The sequence below is a fragment of the Pagrus major genome, chromosome 21, assembly GCF_040436345.1.
Source record: "Pagrus major chromosome 21, Pma_NU_1.0".
Taxonomy (NCBI): domain Eukaryota; kingdom Metazoa; phylum Chordata; class Actinopteri; order Spariformes; family Sparidae; genus Pagrus; species Pagrus major.
The window spans coordinates 1,835,156-1,855,173 of record NC_133235.1 but is presented as its reverse complement, the minus strand read 5'-3'; the positions used below and the strand labels follow the sequence as shown (position 1 = coordinate 1,855,173).

At 42.2% G+C, this 20,018-nt stretch overlaps 1 protein-coding gene across 10 annotated transcripts in view; it reads left to right on the top strand.

Moving 5' to 3' along the window:
* The window catches only part of asph (aspartate beta-hydroxylase), an 88,049-nt gene extending 74,927 nt beyond the window's left edge, over window positions 1–13,122 (top strand). For 4 of the 10 annotated variants that reach the window (XM_073490843.1, XM_073490837.1, XM_073490842.1 and 1 more), the window contains 7 exons: window positions 3,785–3,865; window positions 4,930–5,075; window positions 5,243–5,317; window positions 6,658–7,423; window positions 9,012–9,059; window positions 9,245–9,295; window positions 10,529–13,122. In XM_073490843.1, coding sequence (XP_073346944.1) covers window positions 3,785–3,865; window positions 4,930–5,075; window positions 5,243–5,317; window positions 6,658–7,423; window positions 9,012–9,059; window positions 9,245–9,295; window positions 10,529–10,536 — 1,175 coding nt within the window. In that variant the 3' untranslated portion in view covers window positions 10,537–13,122. The remainder of the gene's footprint in view (window positions 1–3,784; window positions 3,866–4,929; window positions 5,076–5,242; window positions 5,318–6,657; window positions 7,424–9,011; window positions 9,060–9,244; window positions 9,296–10,528) is intronic. The other 6 variants (XM_073490838.1, XM_073490845.1, XM_073490840.1 and 3 more) reach the window with 4 other exon arrangements.
* The last annotated feature ends 6,896 nt before the right edge of the window (window positions 13,123–20,018 follow it).

The window sequence follows — 20,018 nt, the reverse complement described above, 5'->3', positions numbered from 1 at the left end:
TGCTGTAAACAGATCTCAAATATACTCTTAAATTAAATTTATTAACTTCAATAAAGGTGCGCTTTGATGAGAAAACCATAAAATATAATGTTAAGAGTACAGTAACATCTTTATATCACTACTCTGTATGATGCCACAGAGCACTTGAATGAATAAATAAATCCTGTGTAGAGACAGATTTTGAATCTATGCATGTAACTTATTATCAGATATACATAGCAGCCTGCCTCTGTGTAGCCTACAGTTCACCAGGAAAAAGCACAAAATCAGACAAATAAACACAAATGACCAACAGTAAATAAATGGAGCTATTCACGATTTTGTACACACACACAATTCTACACAGCTTGGCAGCACAGTGGATGTACTGACCTGTCTGAACACCAACCTGTCAGCCTGGTGCACTGCTGAGTCCACTCAGTCATCAGAGATTTCAAACGTTTCATGAGGGTCTACAGTCCACCTGCAGTCCAGCCTTTAGCCAGACCCAGTTGGTGCATTACATCAGTCTAAACTGTTCTTAACCATGCCAAGGTACAAGAATGCTAACCGTTACCTATAATGACCTCATCGTTAACTTTAGTGCCTTATCGTTTTTACTCTAACTACTGTGACTTGAAATGTAGCAAAGTACAATATTTATTATAAATACTACTTAACAAAAAGTAAAATTACTGATTGCAAGAAATACTCAAAGTACCCAAAAAATGACAGCATCAGTATCCATATCAAATGGAATCTGTTCCTTCATTTAGTTTTGAGTTTTGAAGCAGCAGCACTGGAGCTCATCCTGCTCGTGTGTGATGTAATGGATGGATGTAGAATACTCACGGTGGCTATCAGCACTGACTGTACCTACAAGGTACATAATTAGGGCCCGAGCAGGAAACCTGCGAGGTCCCTATTGTTTTTGTAGTGATTATTATTATTTTATTCCTTCTGACGAAATGATCGCATTTTTCACTGCCTGAACATGGATGAAAACGCGATTTTATTTGGCCTGGCGAAAAATTTTATAATCTCTTGTTGTTGTGAATTTTCACCACTAGGTGGCGCTATAATCAAGGAACATGCGTTTTGGCTAATAACTCCCACATACTTTGTCGCACATTCAAAAACCTTATATCCACGCGTTCAGTGAATCTTGCTGAATCTCCTGATATAGGCCACGCCCATTTCCGCCTACCGTTTTTTTTTCACTAGCTCGCGAAATGTCGCAAACCTACTTTTTCGAACTCCTCCCAGGCAATTTCACCGATTTGCACAAAACTTTGCACACAGCATCTGTGGACCATTCTGACAAAAAGTTATTAAAAGAATTTTGATAAGCCAAAGAATACTCAAGTTATTAAATAACAACTTCCTGTGGATTCGGGTCAAAACAGGAAGTGTTGCATATCTCCACATTGGTGTGTCCAAATGACGTGAAACTCAGGGTACTACTTCCCCATGAGCCCCTGAGGCTCTGTGCAAAATCTTAGCCCATGACCACTAGGTGGAGCTATTTAAATTGAAGTATTTTATATCTCGACATTGGTTGGTCGGATTAACACAAAACTTGGTACACTGATTGCCAATGGCCTCCTGAGGACAACTGACGAAGGTGTTACTGATCTGACACTAGGTGGCGCTCTGGTGGCAGTTTCATTTTATAATTGGCACTGTGCCCACACCATAACACTTATGGATATCAAACTGATTGGGGTGGTATAGACTGGCATCTGTAACTCACACACCAAAAATCACCAGCAGGTGGCGCTATTATCAACACAAAACCGTTTTTGTCTAATAACTCCCACATAACATGATGCACATTGTTAAACCTTATATCTGCTTGTTCCCTGAATTCAGCTGAATTGAATGATGTGGGCCACGCCCACTTTCACGCTACATTTCCATTTGCAAATTCACCAAATGTCACAAACCTACTTTTTCGAACTCCTCCCAGGCAATTTCAGTGATTTGCTCCAAACTTTGCACACAGCATCTGTGGACCCTCCTGACAAAAAGTTATCCAAAGAATTGTGATAGTCCAAAGAACCACCAAAATATAGAACTACAACTTCCTGCACATTGTGGTCAAACACACAGTTCTTCATATCTCCACCAAATACAGTCCGATTAACACAAAACTTTTTTGATTTGTGTTCCATGCCCACATGAGCGTTTGTGCAAAATTCGATGCTTATCCACCAATAGGTGGCGCTTTTATTGCTAATTGACGAAATGACAGCTTGACGGCCTTCACTTTCATTTCCTCAATGGAAGTTGTTGCATGAAGAAGCCCCGAAAGCAGCATGTCACAACAGCAGCACGCCCTGACGCGCGTGGACTGCGAGGGCCCGTTCATCGCTTTAATTAGGGCCCGAGCAGTGAAACTGCGAGGACCCTTTTGTTTTTGTAGTGATTTTTTTTTTTTTTGTTATAATTTTTCTTTGTCCCAAATGATCGCATTTTTCACTGCCTGAACATGGATGAAAACGCGATTTTTTTTGGTAAACACATTAGGCCTGGCGAAAAATTTTATAATCTCTTGTCGTTGTGAATTTCCACCACTAGGTGGCGCTACAATCAAGTGCGTTTTGGCTTATAACTCCCACATACTTTGTTGCACATTCAAAAACCTTATATCCACGCGTTCAGTGAATCTTGCTGAATCTCCTGATATAGGCCACGCCCATTTCCGCCTACCGTTTTTTTTCACTAGCTCGCGAAATGTCGCAAACCTACTTTTTCGAACTCCTCCCAGGCAAATACACCGATTTGCACGAAACTTTGCACACAGCATCTGTGGACCCTTCTGACAAAAAGTTATTAAAAGAATTGTGATAGTCCAAGGAACGCCCAAAATATAAAACAACAATTTCCTGCACATTGTGGTCAAACAGACAGTCTTGCATGTCTTGACCAAATACTGTCCGATTAACACAAAACTTTTCTGATTTGTGTTCCATGCCCACATGAGGGTTTGTGCAAAATTCGGTGCATATCCACCAATAGGTAGCGCTTTTATTGCTAAATGACAAAATGACAGCTTGACTGCCTTCACTTTCTTTTCCTCAATGGCAGTTGTTGCATGAAGAAGCCCCGACAGCAGCATGTCACAACAGCAGCATGCCCCTAAAGCAGCATGTTACAACAGCAGCATGCCCCTAAAGCAGCACACCCCGACAGGCGTGGACTGCGAGGGCCCGTTCATCACTGCTTGCAGTTTTAATTCATTTTTGTTTCTGATTAGATTCCATATGGATACTCATTTTGTTTGGATATGAAAGAGATTCTGAGAAAACTCATGCTGTAAATAGTACGAGGAACCCTCTAACCTGGTGGATTAGTATAAATATTAATGTTAGACTAAGAATTAAATTAGATGGTTTCAGAGATCTGTGGTTAAATCTGCCTGTGGACTTTTGATGTAGTTGTAGCATCTAACTATTAAATATGCTGCAGTGAAAAAACAAGACAGTCATGACAGAAGTAAGCCTGTGTTTCAACAAGGAGAAGTAAGAAAACAGTTTTAAACAAGCTTTGTCACCATACAAGGTGTGTGTGTGTGTGTGTGTGTGTGTGTGTGTGTGTGTGTGTGTGTGTGTGTGTGTGTGTGTGTGTGTGTGTGTGTGTGTGTGTGTGTGTGTGTGTGTGAAAAGGTGTTCATTGTTTAGTTTGTGTTTTTTGTACCCACTGCTGCTGCTTGGTGAGACATGTTGTATGACAACATACAGATGAGTCCTCAAAGTTGTACAGCTTTCTTTACAAATCATTGTTTTTCCCACCCTCTCCTCAGCAGTTGATGAGCCTGAACCTGTGCCAGTGGAAGATGTGATTGAAGCTGCTGTAGCAGAGGACACCTCTGCACCACCACCAGGTACGTGGAGGCCTGCTGCGGTAGTCGGTGTTCCCGGTGTTACACCGTGGCCGGGCATACACGATTACATTACTTGTCCACTGTCATTTTACTTTTTTTAATCAATACGTAATCAGCCGGTGGATTCTACATTTACAAACAAAAAAGCAAAAATTTGATTTCTGATGTAAAGACAGTGCTGACAGGAACCTGATGACATTAATGAGGGAAAAGGAGTTGGTTGCTTTACTGAGAAATAGGAGGTGTGCAGCCTGTCACCTGCAGCTCTTCATCAAACAGCTCTTCTTGTTCCAGTACTCCACAGAATGACTAAAACTACTTATTCAAAAATGTATCCGCTATTAACATTGTCGAGATTGACGTGACAGAAGCAGCCATTGTTTTGCTCCATAGACACATTTTTGATAATGATAGCTAACTGACCACACTGCATTTCCCCTGACTGGTCTACTTCACAATAAGTCAACCCGTGCTTCACCTGTTAAATGCTTTTAATGTGAAGCTGCAGCAGAAGGAAACGTTCAGTTTGCATCAGCAGTGCAGGGCTCTACAGATAGTGAGCATCTTCTGGGTAACATCGGTGTTCTGGGTAACACCGGTGTTGTCACAAGCTTATTAGTCAGTGGATAAACTTTGTCAACATGGGAACCTTACAGTATGGCTAGAAGGTGATCGCTGTCCATGTTTAAGACCCATCTGTTAATTGTGTCTAACTGTGCTAGATCTTTTAACTGATCTCAGTCACATGTTGTCTTGTTACCAGGCTGAATGAACATGCTAACATGTTGATATTTAGAGTGCAGTGGTGATAGTTTATGCACTGAATGCTGTCTATTTCTGTCCGGACATCTTTGATTGAACACTAGAAGTGCCGATGGTGAAAGTGTAGGTGTGGTATTTGGCAGTAGGCAATTTAAAACTAAGAGTTGAAGATATGAAACACAGAATGAGAGAATAATTGCTGTCAGGCTATCTCAAAATGACACCGACAGGACTCGCCCCAGTGCAAGGCTTTGCGTAAACTGTAAAAAAATCTGTACAACAGTCTCTGCTTCTCCCTCCAGAGCCTGAAGCTGAACCAGAGCCTGAAGCTGAACCAGAGCCTGAAGCTGAACCAGAGCCTGAAGCTGAACCAGAGCCTGAAGCTGAACCAGAGCCTGAAGCTGAACCAGAGCCTGAGGCTGAACCAGAGCCTGAGGAGACTCCTGAGGTTGGTACAGTCCAGGGTGAAACCATCAGTGAAACCGGCTCTGATCGCCGCCAGCCACTTTTGGAGGCTCTTTCTATCTCCATCCTTTTCAAAATCAAATGTAGACGGGAAGCTTAATATTTAACAAGAACCTGTTGATGACATTCAGATGATGAATTCCTTTTCAGGTGATAGAGGAGGATCCAGAGGTGCTGGAGGAGGAGGAGGCTCTTGCTGTGGAAGAGGAGGCCCCTGCGGAGGAGGTATATAGTTTGTTATTGTGTGATGCATTATATCTTATACTGGTTTCATAGACAGTTTGCTACGCTGGTAAAGTAAATGTCTTTTATGGTGGTGTGTTGAGGGATGCAGGTGGAAGACTGGTCTCTTCTCCCTGCAGGATTACTGAGTGTACAAATACTAGTCAACAGTCTTTATTTCTGAGCCATTCTACCTTTTTTCTTTACAAGTTTCTTGAGCTCTTACAATTGTTTCCGTCTTGTTTTGGAGTGTGAAGCTCCTTTTCTACAGTTCTCCTTGTGGCCTCATGTGTAACATGAGCAGCAGGAGACCTGCAGATGTCAGTACTGCTCCCCACACTCCACAGGAGCTGATGAAATCGTCCTGTTGAAAATGAGCGTTACCTGTTCAGCCTTTGTTCATTTCACCACCACTTAGTTCAAATAAATTCATTACCAGACGTGGAAAATCATTCTTGTTTTTCACTGACTGAACTGAAAATATATCCTTGTGGCAGTGTCCGTATTTATATAGATATTGCAGGTTTTGCTCTAAGAATATAAGAAATATAATGTTTGTTTCAAGCAAATGATGCACAGTTAAACATTAATGGAACAATTCACCTTAAAATGTACAGAAAACCCAGTCATCATCTCCTCCCTCCATGATGATATAAAGTCAGGTGAAGTCTCGTAGTCCACAAAACATTTCTGGAGCTTCACAGTAAAACAGAGTTGCAGCATCGTCTGCTGTGATCACAGTCTGCAGGAGAGAAGAGATCACAACCTGATCTGAGGAGACCATATTTACACCCTTTTTAAACTATAGTCTTCACTGTAGCTGCTAAGCTAAAAGTGTTAGCATGCACACTGTCTGTAGTGGGTGAACAAGCTTGACTGTTTTTCTTGAGCAGCTCCATAGATGAAACGTTGTTCTGCTATGGCACTGGTTCTGGCTCAGGATGCTAATGATGATTCGATTAATCGCTGTTAAGAATTTAGCTGATTGAAAATGAGATGGCACAAATACATCAAAATCACAAAAACTTGCTTATCAAATATGTCTAAATGAAACACTAAATACTGCTATGAGAACATGTATTTAGTTAACTAACTTTTAATTTCACAAAAACAAAAAAACATTCTATACAAACTGATACTGTTACACATGAGCCATTCAGGAGCCTCAGTGTGGGTTGAGTTCTGTTGGGCCACTTGTTGATTTTTGTTATTCTGTGTGTCATTCATGCAGCTTACCATTTACTTTATCTAAACAGTAAGCTATATATATCCACTCTTGTTTTAACAGTAAATCTGTGAAAAACACATCTTTTTATAACCCTCTCCAATGTTGTTTAATATAGACTGCTCCAGCTGAAGAGGAGCCAGCAGCTGAGGAGGTGGCAGAGGAGATAATGGTGGATGAGCCTGCAGAGGAGGTGGAGGAAGTGGCAACAGAGCAGGCTGTGGAGGATGAGGCTGCTGACGAGGCTGTGGAGGAACCTGTTGCAGAGGAGGAGGCCTCAGATGTTGAGACTGTGGCAGAAGAGGAGGCCGCTGAAGAGGAGGTAGCCCCTTCAGAAGATGATGTCAAGGCAGTAGTGGAAGAGGAGGAGGCTGCTCCGGCAGAGGAACCTGCTGAGGAGGAGGCAGCTCCAACAGAAGAAGCTGAGGAGGAGCCTGCTGAGGAGGAGGCAGCTCCAACAGAAGAATCTGAGGAGGAGCCCGCTGAGGAGGAGGCAGCTCCAACAGAAGAAGCTGAGGAGGAGGCAGCTCCAACAGAAGATGCTGTTCAGGAGGTAGTGGAAGAGGAGGCGGCAGCACCTTCAGATGAACCTGCTGTAGAAGAAGAGGCAGCTGCTGATGAGCCTGCAGAAGAAGAGGACGCTGCTGCTGAGGAGCCTGCTGAAGAGGAGGAGGCTGCTGAGGAGCCTGCTGAAGAGGAGGAGGCTGCTGCAGAGGAGCCTGCTGAAGAGGAGGAGGCAGCTGCTGAGGAGCCTGCTGAAGAGGAGGAGGCAGCTGCTGAGGAGCCTGCTGAAGAGGAGGAGGCTGCTCCCTCAGAAGAGGCAGTGGAGGAGGCAGCATACGCAGAGGAGACTCCAGAAGAGGAAGAGGAGCAGACAGTACCAGGTAAAGAGGAAGAGATACAGCGGTGGTGTTTGGTCCTGACACTGAGCTTGAGTGTTGGATGAGAAGATTGATGTCACTCTCCCTGTTAAAGGGGAACTCCACTGATTTAACACATCAAAGTGTGTTTAAAGGCCTGATGTGAAACAGTTGTATAACTATGTGATGTTACTTGAGTTGGCATCTGTTAGAGCTGCAGAAACAAAATGTGAGGCTGTAGATAACAACATGGTCTATGCAAGTACACGACTGCAGACGGGCCACACCAGATCACAATGTAGTGACGCATGACATCGGAGTGTCTCGTCTAAAATCATAATGAAAGTGGGGGCTGCAGTCTAAGTGTTGCAGCTAGTGGGCGCTGTAGCATAAACCAACAAGCTGACCCCTTCTGTGTTCACTTTTGCTCATAACAACCACGGCTGACCAGACCAGCTGTGAATGCAGCTGCATATTTATGACACTCTGTCAGCCTTCTCGTGTAGGCACAGCAGTACAGGCCAACTTATGAACTCTGAACTAATATGTGGTTAGATCTAAACTTGCTAGGTTTTACTGTGGTTTATGATCCTGACTATTTCTTGGCTGTGACCAGTAACTTCCTTTAGGTCTCTGCTTGTTGCCTGGCAACTGCTCAGAGCCAAAAACTATTCTGCAGACCTACCCCGACTGTAAAACAACAGATGCTTCCATCTGGACTGAACAGATGAGATGTGCTGTAACATGTTAATTTTGGTGCGTTATAGGTGCTGGTAGCTGGATTTTGGCAGAACCAGGCTAACTGTGTCCAGCTGTCTTGTGTTTGAAGCCATGTCTGCCCCAGCACCGGGGCATGGGCACCACAAACTGTGTTCTGATGGCTCACTGAGTGAAACTGTTGTCAGCCTCCTTGAATCAGTTCGGCAGCTTTAGGTGGACTGTTTGAAGGAAAGAGCTGAAAAGAAACGGACTCAAAAGTGTTTCTGCAGCTGTCTGGTGGAAACATCATAGATTTATAAGAAGATGCAGATGCCTCATGCTAAGATGGACCTAAGGAGCAGATGAGAATTGTTGTGGACCGACCGAATATGTCCAGTAGAGTTTCTCTCGCTGGCCACACCCACATGTTCTGTCATGGCATGACTTAGACCAAGACCATAGACATGACATTGTGATCACTGATCCTTAATTTGCTTTTCTCTGCTCGAGGAAGGATGTACGAATATGAAACCACCATTGATCAAAAATTAATAAAAGAGAGAGTGATCATTGACCTCGCTTGCAGTTGGAGGCATCCTGTCAGTTTGACAGATGTCTTTTATAATGGTGATTTTAATAATAATATAATAATTAAAATATATGAATTTCTCCCAGTAACTAAGCTTCCAATCCTGCCTGATACAGACCTCACAGATACAGATACCCCCTGTATCAAGAGGTCTGCTGTATCAGGAGGTCTGCTGTATCAGCCGGCAGCACGCTCCGCATCTGTAACGCTCGTGGTGGGATATACAGCCCTGTGGAGAACGGAGCAAAATGGTGTCATGCACGTAACGTCATCCTGCGTGTTGTGCTCAGGAGCTCACAGTTCTTTATGGTTTCTGTTCCATAGAGACAGAAGAAGCAGCAGCACCTGAGGCAGAGGAGGCAGCAGAGGAAGGTGAGCGAGCACACACACACACACACACACACACACACACACACACACACACACACACACACACACACACACACACACACACACACATATGTGTAATTAGCAGATATGAAATCTTTGTGAGCTGAAGTAGTTGTGACATGTTGTAGACGTTGTGGTCTGACCTCTGCCTGTGTTTCTCTCCGCAGCAGCAGCAGAGTTTGTTGAGTCAGAGGAACAGAGTCAGGATGAGCCCACAGGTAATCAGAATACTTCATCCCACAGTCTATCACCTGAGAACATGCCCTCAGTGAGCAGACTAAAGCTGGCAGAGCATCTTTTTCTTGTTATGCCTCCAGTCCACACAATGCTGGCTAACAATGAAGCTGCCTTTTCATGATCAACTAATCTGCTGATTATTTTCTCTGGTAATGTTTTGGACAATAAAATGTCGGATCAATAGAAAATACCTGTTATTGTCTAAAACCACCAGCGATGTCTTCATGCTGTTTTGTCATCAGTTTACACCATTACAAAACAGAAAAGCAGCAAAACCTCATTTAAAGAAACCCAAAGTTTGGTATTTGTGTGAAAATGGAAGAAGTTATAAGATCATGAGAATAAACTGTCTGTGGATTGACTGAATGCTTCAGATTCGACAGAGATCTGTACTTCTGGAAACACCTTGTGTTTTCTACTAGTTTTTGTAAACCACATTTATTACATGTTGGCAGCTTAGTGCAAACGTTGTCAGACTTAAAGGTTGCAGGCTGTGTTTCCACTCTTACAGATGGACACTCCTGCCTCTGTATTACATAATGTTTCATAAGGCCAGAGCGGCTGTCTGCTATCTGAAGTCTGATGTCAACGTGGAACTGATAGTCAGCTGCACTTTGGCTGCTTCTCCAGAAGAACGCACTGTCTGTTCTTTTTGTTAGCAGACCACTCGTGAAAGGACTTTCACATGTGTCCTGAAAGCAGAACCACTCAGACACAAACGCTTCATTCTGTCGCTTCACTAGTAAATAAAATCACTCCGACACATGTGGAGTCAAAGAAGGTAAAAGGTCTCATGGAGAACTGCTCCACAGTACACATCTCAACATGTTGAACTGACCTTATCAGATCAGAACACCATGGGCCACTGTATGCTTCAAATATTCAGAATCAATTTTAAGTGCTGTATCGTAGTCAACTGGACATGTTTCAGCGTTTTGAAGATGTTTCTCCTCTCATCCAAGAGGCTTCTTCAGTTCTTCTCTTGGACGAGAGGAGAAACGTCTTCAACAAACTGAAACAAGTCCAGTTGACTACGATACAGCACTTAGAGGTACCATGACCTGGATCATTCAGAATCAGTGCTTTTTGATGAATGTATTTTCGATAACAGTAATATCTGTAAGCTTTAGAGGAGGCAGTATCCAGGTGCAGATCCTGAGGAGAGGCCTTATACATGTGAAGACTAAACATCACCCTGTTTGTGCTTCCTGTAGAAACGTAGAGGTGTCACGGTCACCGTGGTGACGGAGCAGGGACCCACAGATGTTGCATCAGCACAATCTGAGCGTGCTCAGAGAGATGATGCACCTGTCCACCTCCAGAGAAACGACGGAGCCGCCATGACAACTCGCCTCTTCCCCTCCCTCTGTTCCCACACCTCCCTCTGACTCCTCCTCAGTGTGAATGTGTAAGATGATGGATGAATGTTTATGAATATGGTACTCCTGCTTTTACCCTTCCTGTTTGTTTTCACCACCCCTCCCCTTCATTTTTGTTCAGGGCCATTTACTTCTGTGTGACTGTGGCCAGATGCTCAGGCCATGTCAAGGCTATGTGCTCTACCAGAGCTGTAACTTTATTCTGAAGTCTCTGTGATGTATTTTGGCTTCCTGGAGCTAAATTCTGTTGCCAAGTAAACCGAAGCCAAAGTTCATAACTGAGCCATCAGTCATCAATCAAACTGTAGTCTCTGCAGTGAGGTCTTTGATTCAGAACACAGCTGGCCCAACAAAAATAAAGGTGTTGTAGTAACAGTGCAGAAGGTCTCCACTCTGAGCTGCTGTCTCCTGGTCCTCCAGCTGATGACGTCATCATCTAAAGTTCAGTTATCAGTCAAACTGTCCTTTCTGCCCCTCTGTCACACTCTGACTGTAGATTGATTCCACTGTGTTGAGTTCTGGTTCTGGTCACAGTGTTTTAGATTCTATGCAAAGCTGTCATGATGTCTGTGACCTGCCCCCCCACCCCCACCCTCCTCTCTCTCCTCACCCTCCCTACCCATTCAGTACCACTCAGTATGTGTCGACTCCAGGATGAGCCGTATGCTAGCATGTGAATTCAGAGAAAAAGCTTTTGTGTGTGTGTGTGTATTCCTCATGTAATCTTGTGTGTTGACTAATTTCTTTTGCTAATTAACCCTTTGTGTGAGCCGTAGATATCAGGATGTAGTGTTTGAGACTGTTTGACTCTTCTTGTTTGTTCTCTAACTACCTTTACGTCTGTCTGTCTGTCTGTCTGTCTGTCTGTCTGTCTGTCTGTCTGTGTGTGTGTGTGTGTGTGTGTGTGTGTGTGTGTGTGTGTGTGTTGTTTTTATATACTCAGAACGATTACCAGACCATCTAACTAGACTATCAGAAGAGTTTGAAGTGAAGTTGTGACTTAACCTTCAGCTCTGTAAGTTTAAACTGTGATGTAACTGAGGACACTGTGGGCAGTGCAGAGCTCACTGTGGTTCCGACACACCAGTTGTACGTGGATCCAGTCATCCTGAATCATTTAACCCTGTGTGCTCCAGACTCCACTTTGTTTAATAGTAGCTTCAGCGTCTCTGGCTCACAGAGGGTTTAACAGATCAGGTGTCATATTCCTCTGGAAGTCAGCCATAAGCAGCTGCCTGATACCAGTTAAGTGAACCTTTGTGGTGAAGCTTCACTGCCTCATTCTCTCTGCTGAATAGTTGTGTGTTTGATTTACTTAAAGGGAAACGCTGTGACACGTTTCTTTAGTCTTTTCCTTTTGACCTCAGTTTGTCTGTGTTTTTAGTCATTGGTCCGTGGCAGCAGGACTCCTGCAGAGAACAAACACGATTCCATCACACAGCTCATTAAGCTCAATGAGGGTGAAGGCAGATCTGCAGGTGAACCTCCTGTGTCCCTGTTGTATTCATGAGATATAACTGACACTGTTGCTGCAGCACTGTGGATAACACATTCCTGTTGTGATACTGACACTAAACATGATGTAGATCTCATGCTGTAGGAATAATTGCAACACAACACTACAGACCAAGTAAAACATTCCTCATTTAGAATAATTCTTCCCACTCTGTGTCAATAGTCCTCACATACTGTAACTTCCTGATGGTTTTAGGGATGCAGTGGTGTGCAGTAGGTCCTCCTCGTAGGATGTCTTGTCGTCTTTTCTGTAACACTAGCTGGTCTTTTCTACTTCCTAACACTTTGTATCCCAATGTGAACTGTCAAACCTTTTTAACATTGAACATTACAATCTTTACCAAGAGAGAGCTTCTAGATTTTTAAAAAGGAACATTTTTAAAAAGGACTTGGAGAAATAAAAACCTTTAATTTTTCTGAAAATGCTTTAAAAGCTTTGTACAAAGCCATAAGCTGTTTGTGACAGTCAGGTTTACGTGGCTGTGCTACTTCAGGACAGACTTCAGTCTCTAAGAATACAAAAGGAAGAGCAATAACAAGAAAACAGCAGAGCGAACACACTGCAGCAACCTGCTCAAACAGATTCTTATTTTCAGTACTAATCTGTGATCAGAAGTCTTGTACAGTACATGTTGGCAGGGTCGTGATGATGTGCAGCTTTGCCTCCAGACAAAGGAGGTGGCAGGTGTAAACTCAGTGTGCTGTGAACAGCAGACCGAGCGCCACACTATTCTGGGGGAATAAAGTAAAAAAACTGCCCATCTCTTTGCCTCACCGCAGGTGGAATGCTGTCCTGTAGACGCTGACGATGGTCATTAAATTATTGTGAAATACAGATGGATTGTGGAAAGGAGATTTGAAGTGTCAGTTTTCTGTAAATGATCTATTGCTGCAATTAAAGGATTGGGACAACACAGAGACTCCTGTCATGTTTTATTCATACATTATGTGTTTCACATGTCATTCAGTGTTGGTCTATATTCTGTAGGTCTGGTTCTGAGCAAGAGGTGATTTCTCTAACATTATAGTAAAATCTACCACTTTTACATCAGAATTGGAGTGCATATGCAGGTTTTCTAAACAGGAGGAAACCTGCCAATAGACATTAAACTTGTTTTAAAAAGCCTTAACATTCTGAATTAGACACAAGTTATCTGGAGCTGATGATGGTAGAGTGAAGTGTAAGGAGCGACAATCTCTTCTGTCTGATCTCTGAGAGGTGCACATGCACCAACCAGGCAGCTGGCAACGATCATGTGGTGGCACGGAAGCCAGTGACAACGGAACGGTGTTAAATATCTTAAACTTCAGTCTCTCTTTAACCCGACACAGACTGAACGGTGTTTGAGTGCTGCTTGAACAGAGGACGGCATCCTGAACTTCAACACGTCATGTCATCATGCAGCGAGTGGCAGAAATGAGTGCGTCCACCAAGGTACTTTGGTTTGTCGTCTGTGTCGGGTCAACGAGGAGGAGTACGTCTCAAATCACCTACTGGTTCTAAGTGCAAACAAAATGATATAACTGCAAATTCAACATACTAGAAACATCTCCACAATATTCAGAAGAACTGACCTCAAATGTAAAAATATCAGAACTCACATGACAACCTGCAGCAGAGATGATTAATATGGTAGCAAAGAAAATCTTGAATCACGTTTTCATGTTTGACTTCTCTGATTTTTGCACTTTGGTAAATCTTTGATAATTTGACCTTTTGACCTGTTTTACTGAACTGAAACTGAGAAGTTCAGAGAGAGCTGCTGAGATGTGACACCAGGTTTATTGGGTCCAGTCCAAAACAATGCAATGATTTTATAAACTACAATCTTCAACACTAACCCTAACCCAGCCAGCACTTTCTTTAACATATGAACAGCAGTGATAGTTTTTGTAATTATAATTTTTAATTGTATGTTTTCCTTACAATCATAAATTCTACATTTCTGTATTTCTCCTTCTCATGTTTAATATGTGTCAGAAGTAAACAGAATCATATTTATAATAACAGGTTTGTTTATGAACAGATGATGTCAGGCACTTGGATATGTAACTTATCTACACAACCCCATGTGTGACAGAATATAACATAACAACAACAGAGCCGGTGGACTGTAAGCAGGTTCTACTTTCTATCAGTACACTGACACTGAATCAGTGGAGCATGAACAGGTGCAGGTGAGGGGAGGCACACCATCACTAGACTGATGGCTTTTGCTGCCATCTAGTCACAGTTGGAAGTCATTACAGGACCAACATGACGCACTGACATCAGTCATACTGTGACAAGAACAGTTGTAATGTTACATCAATGTAACATCATTACGCCTGATTTAGATACAAAATCAATAGAGTCCTTTCTGTTATACGTTTATAGTAAGTATTAAAACAAACATTTATAAATCCTATAACTAGATAGATTTAGTTCAGGATGTGTACTTTAAAAATCTAATTTCATTTGTATTTACTTTTGGGGTTTTTTGTGTGACCCCGCTGAATCAAAACATAAATGGGAGACCTCTGGATTTGTATTGCTGTTACTTCAGCCTGGCTCATACAGCAGCTTGTAGCATAAATACAGGTAGATGACTTGGTAAGGTTGCATGAACAGGACTTCTTACCTGCCTGAGGTGAGACCACTTTACTACCCTAAAGGTTAAAAATGTTACAGGGTCGTTTGTTAGTCATTTTTTAATACCAGTGTTGTAGAAGAAAAGTTCAAGTCCCGTCATGCTACACAAGAGAAAAGAATACACGCTATTTTATACCGTGGAGTATTGAGGATCAGTCAATCAATCAACCGACCGATCAATCCAACCAACCAGTCAACCAACCAGTCAACCAATCAATCAATCAATCAATCAATCAATCAATCAATCAATCAATCAATCTGTATTTGTATATTTGTATAGGGCAAATTATGAGGATGAGTTCAGGAGTCTCTCAGTCTGAGGAGTGAAACTGCTCTGTAGTCTGGTGGTACAGCAGTAGGTACTTCTGTATCTGTTATCAGATGGCAGCAGGGTGAACAGACTGTGGCTGGGTGGCTGTTGTTGTCTTATAGTCTTCTCTGGAATAACACCTGAGAGTGAGGGGACAACAGGTCTGTTGTCTCAGTCAGCTCTGTGAGCGAGCTAACATGGGGGACCAGCTCTGAAAGCTTTCGGTTGTGGGCTCAGTGAGTGTCAAATGAGACGTCATGTCCTCGACTGCTGGGTGTGTCATCTTTCTCATTATGTACAGTATCTGTAGTCTCATTTAGACACTTGTTAGCAACTGGCGTTTTTAACACACGGAAGAGCTTTATAATTAAATTGTGGGACATTTAATGACGTATTTTATGTGGTAGACCAAAACGTGTAAATGTGTTCAGCCTGTGGTAACCACACACCTTTTTCCACACATCTATGGGTTATTTCAGATAACCCGTTCAAAACACCCAGTGACTACGAGATGAGGGATCTGAAGTCAAATATGCTAACTCACTCCTGCAGCACTCTGTTCTACTGACATAGCATGAATGCAGCATTAAGCACAGTACTGCTAAGTAAGGCTAACGTCAGCATGCAAACATGATCACAATGACAATGCTAACATGCTAAACAGGTATCATGTTTGCCAAGTCTACCATTTTGGTTTAGCATTAGGATGCTAACATTTGCTAATTAAAGCACAGATGAGGATGGGGGGAGCTCATCAGTGTTGCAGGTATTTGGTCATAAACCAAAGTTGAAACCAAAATCCATTTTTAGACCTGATGATTATGAGAGGAAACCTCCGGCCGTCACCACAGTGATTATTGTTCATCCTGAGTTGAGCAGGACATCTGTGTGAGTCAGCCTGCTGAAGAAAGTCAGAGGATCACTGAAGTCAACAGGATTCGGGTTTCATGGTGATCTCTGTGATAGTTTCTGAGATTTCAGTGGAGGACTGACTGCCATCTTTACAGCTCTGAAGCTGATGGCTGAAAACAAAACCACATGTTTGTAATGCGTGTGGGAGATACAGGAGACTGTTGAGCAGACCATGTGAGGACTGAACTGTAACAAGGACAATATGATAGTCAGTGAGGACTGAACTGTTACAAGGACAATATGATAGTCAGAGACACTGAAGTGAGAACCAGTGAGACGAGGACATGAGCAGCACTGCCTGTGTCTGAGAGAGGAGGACAGAGCCCACAGCGAGCATGACTCATGTCCTCAGAACAAACACAATGAGCCTTAATACTGATGACAAACAACACACAGCCTCACTGGGTCACAGCGTCGACCTCCATCAGTGCAGCCTGGACTCAACCACGACAAGAGTCTGAGTTACTCCTGAACTGCTTTTTTTCATTTCCAACATAACTGCTTCACAAGTCCACGGGAGAGTTGTGAGAGCATGGAGCGACTTGTATTTAATAAGAACTCACTTCAAAGTCAGATGTTGAACGATGAGACAGTGACAGTGAGTTACAGTGAAGCTTCTGCAGGCTGATCAGACACAGAATGAAACAGAAGATACCATGGACCTCAGAGTAGTGTCAGGCTTACATTTCAGCTTGTGCACGGCACATTAAAGGAATAGTTCACTCTAGAACGAAATTCAGTCATTATCGACTCACCCTCATGCTGATGAGAAGTCCGGTGTAGTTTCTTATTCCTCAAAGTGCAGCTGGAGACCTGTGTTGGTACCCTCCGGCAGCAATAATCCATATAACGAGTGTAAATGGTGCCCGAGATGAAAAGGTCCATAAAACTACACAAAAACTTTGTAATATTCCTCCATACTGCTCATCCGCTGCAATCCAAGTGTCCTGAAGTGGCGACATCCAGAGTTTACTCGAAACGACGTCATTTAGTACATTTTTACAGCCTAAACAGTCACTATACTATTGGAATCAATGAAATCTCCTTGCACAGCCACAGGTCGTCAGGTGCTGGTAGGCAGCAGGAACGTGTGTGATAAGATAAACAAACAAATCCTCCGCACACTGACATAGACTTTACTATAGTAATTTATTAAAGGGAACAACGCGTTTTGCGTTCAGCGTCATCAGGTTCACCTCAGGTCTGACCTGAGCATTCACAGGTGTGTTTAAATGCTTGCTGGTCACATGACCAATTTCCTTTTTTCTTTTTTTCTCTTTTTTTCTAAGCAAGACTCAAACAATAAAAATATGTATCAACCATGGTATAAAGTTTAAAAACTCCAAAATTTCAATGCATGAATAACAAAGTCTACTTACATATGAGCAATCAATAATCCCCAAACGAGGATAAGAGGTAGAAATACTACAAAGAACTCTATCTCAGCTTGAGACCACATACACCTACCTATATACAGAATAGGGGTTAGGGTAGCAAGTAAGAACTCATTGTCTGAACCTCTAAGCCAATTTGTGGACTTTTTCATTAAAGACATTGTGAAGACATTACCATCGTATGTGGCGAACACCACTGATGTCTTAAAATTGCTGACTCACATTACTATGCCTGAAAACTCTTTTCTGGTTACTTTTGATGTTGAAGCCCTTTATACCAACATCCCACATGAAGGTGGTTTAGAAGCCATGGACTTTTACTTGGAACCTAGAAAAGATGCTCTCCCTGCCGAACTGCTTATGATATTGACAAAGTTTATTCTGAAGTCTAATTACTTCATGTTTGATAAAAAAATATTATTTGCAATCTCAAGGCACGAGTATGGGGTCACCTTTTGCCCCTAACTATGCAAATTTGTATATGGGATTGTGGGAAGAAAAACATATATTTAATAACAATCCATTTTCTTGTAATATTTTCTTTTTTCGCAGATTTATTGATGACATTGTGATGGGATTTGTAGGCAGTGAAGATGACCTGAAGGCATTCAATGATTACATTGACGGGACATATCCTAACTTGAAATTCACTATGAAATATAGTCAAAAAGAGATTCATTTTTTAGATCTACTTATTTCTGTGAATGACAACAGGAGATTGGAGACATCTATCTATCGTAAAAACACTGATAGAAACACTGTTTTACATGCTACTAGTTTCCATCCTGACCACCTCATTAATAATATCCCATATGGGCAGTTCATCAGGTTGAGAAGAATTTGCAGTAATGAAGAGGATTACCACATTAAGGCTAAAGAAATGGCTGAACGGTTCGAACAAAGGGGATATAACAAACCTCTTACTGACAGGGCTATTGAGAAGGCTAATGAGAGGGAGAGGGATGAATTATTAAATCCTCCACCTTCTCAGCATGAAAATATGAACAGAACCACCTATGTGTCAGAATATTCTACAGCTTTAAGGCAAGTCAAACAAATTATTAATAGACATTGGAAAGTACTAGAATGTGACCCGAGCCTAAACCATCCATCTGCCTCCAGACCTCGATTTGCTTCAAGAGAGGCAGAAATGTGAGTGACACTGTTGTCAGTTCCATGTATAGTGAACCAACACAAACCAACTGGCTTTCTCAACAAGTTTATGGGAATTATAGATGTGGAAAATGTGCACATTGTGCCAACACATTTGATACAAAAACATTTAATCATCCCCATTCGGGAAAGAAATATAATGTAAAAGAATTTATCAATTGTCTTTCCACTCATGTAATTTATGTGCTTATTTGCCCATGTGGCTTGATGTATGTTGGCCAAACAAAGCGTAATCTGAAGTTGAGGATTGCTGAGCATAAAGCGGCCATCAGAAATAATAATCTTGATTATGCCATCGCTAGGAATTACAAAGATAAAAATCATGGTTCTGCAGCTTCCCTCAGATTTATTGGAATTGAAAGAGTGTTACCTAATCCGAGAGGGGGGAACATCATCAAACAGCTCGTGAGAAAGGAAGCGTTTTGAATTAATGAACTGTCTACTGTTGAACCTTTTGGAATGAATGATTCACAGGATTTGAGTTGTTTTCTTTAACTTGTTTTTTCTTTTTCTCCCCGTAGGACACATAAGGAAAGCTTAGCCATCACCCAGCGTAGGGAAAGCTGTACTATCCTACATAGGGAAAGTCGAGCCTGCACTATCACCTGCGGAGTTGTGAGTAAGGGATAGATTTGTAGGATGTATATTATTCTTGTCATGTTATATTGTTTTTCTGCATAAAGGTATTTGTAATTCTGTATATAGGTACTGGCTGTGGTCTCAAGCTGAGATAGAGTTCTTTGTAGTATTTCTACCTCTTATCCTTGTTTTGTGGATTATTGATTGCTCATATGTAAGTAGACTTTGTTATTCATGCATTGAAATTTTGAAGTTTTTAAACTTTATACCATGGTTGATACATATTTTTCAACTTCATGATTTATGTAATTGTATTGTTTTTGTATATTGTTTGAGTCTTGCTTAGAAAAAAAGAGAAAAAAAGAAAAAAGAAAAAATGAAATTTGTTATGTGACCAGCAAGCATTTAAACACACCTGTGAATGCTCAGGTCAGACCTGAGGTGAACCTGATGACGCTGAACGCGAAATGCGTTGTTCCCTTTAATAAATTACTATAGTAAAGTCTATGTCAGTCACTATACTATATCTGCCTGGAGGCACGCTCCCGCGTTCACGCGAGTCTCCCTCACAGCCGATTGCACTACGGAAGCCGCGCCAGACAAGATCAACAAGACTCGCGATAGATACACACCGGTATTTACATCCTGCTGTGAGTTTCAAAGTTTCAAATCATTAGTGCAGGCAGATCCCTCTTGTGTTTGTGTGTCGCTCGGACGCTCATAGCTGGATGTAAATACCTGTGTGTATCTATCGCGAGTCACTTGGATTGCAGCGGACGAGCAGTATGGAGGAATTTTACAAAGTTTTTG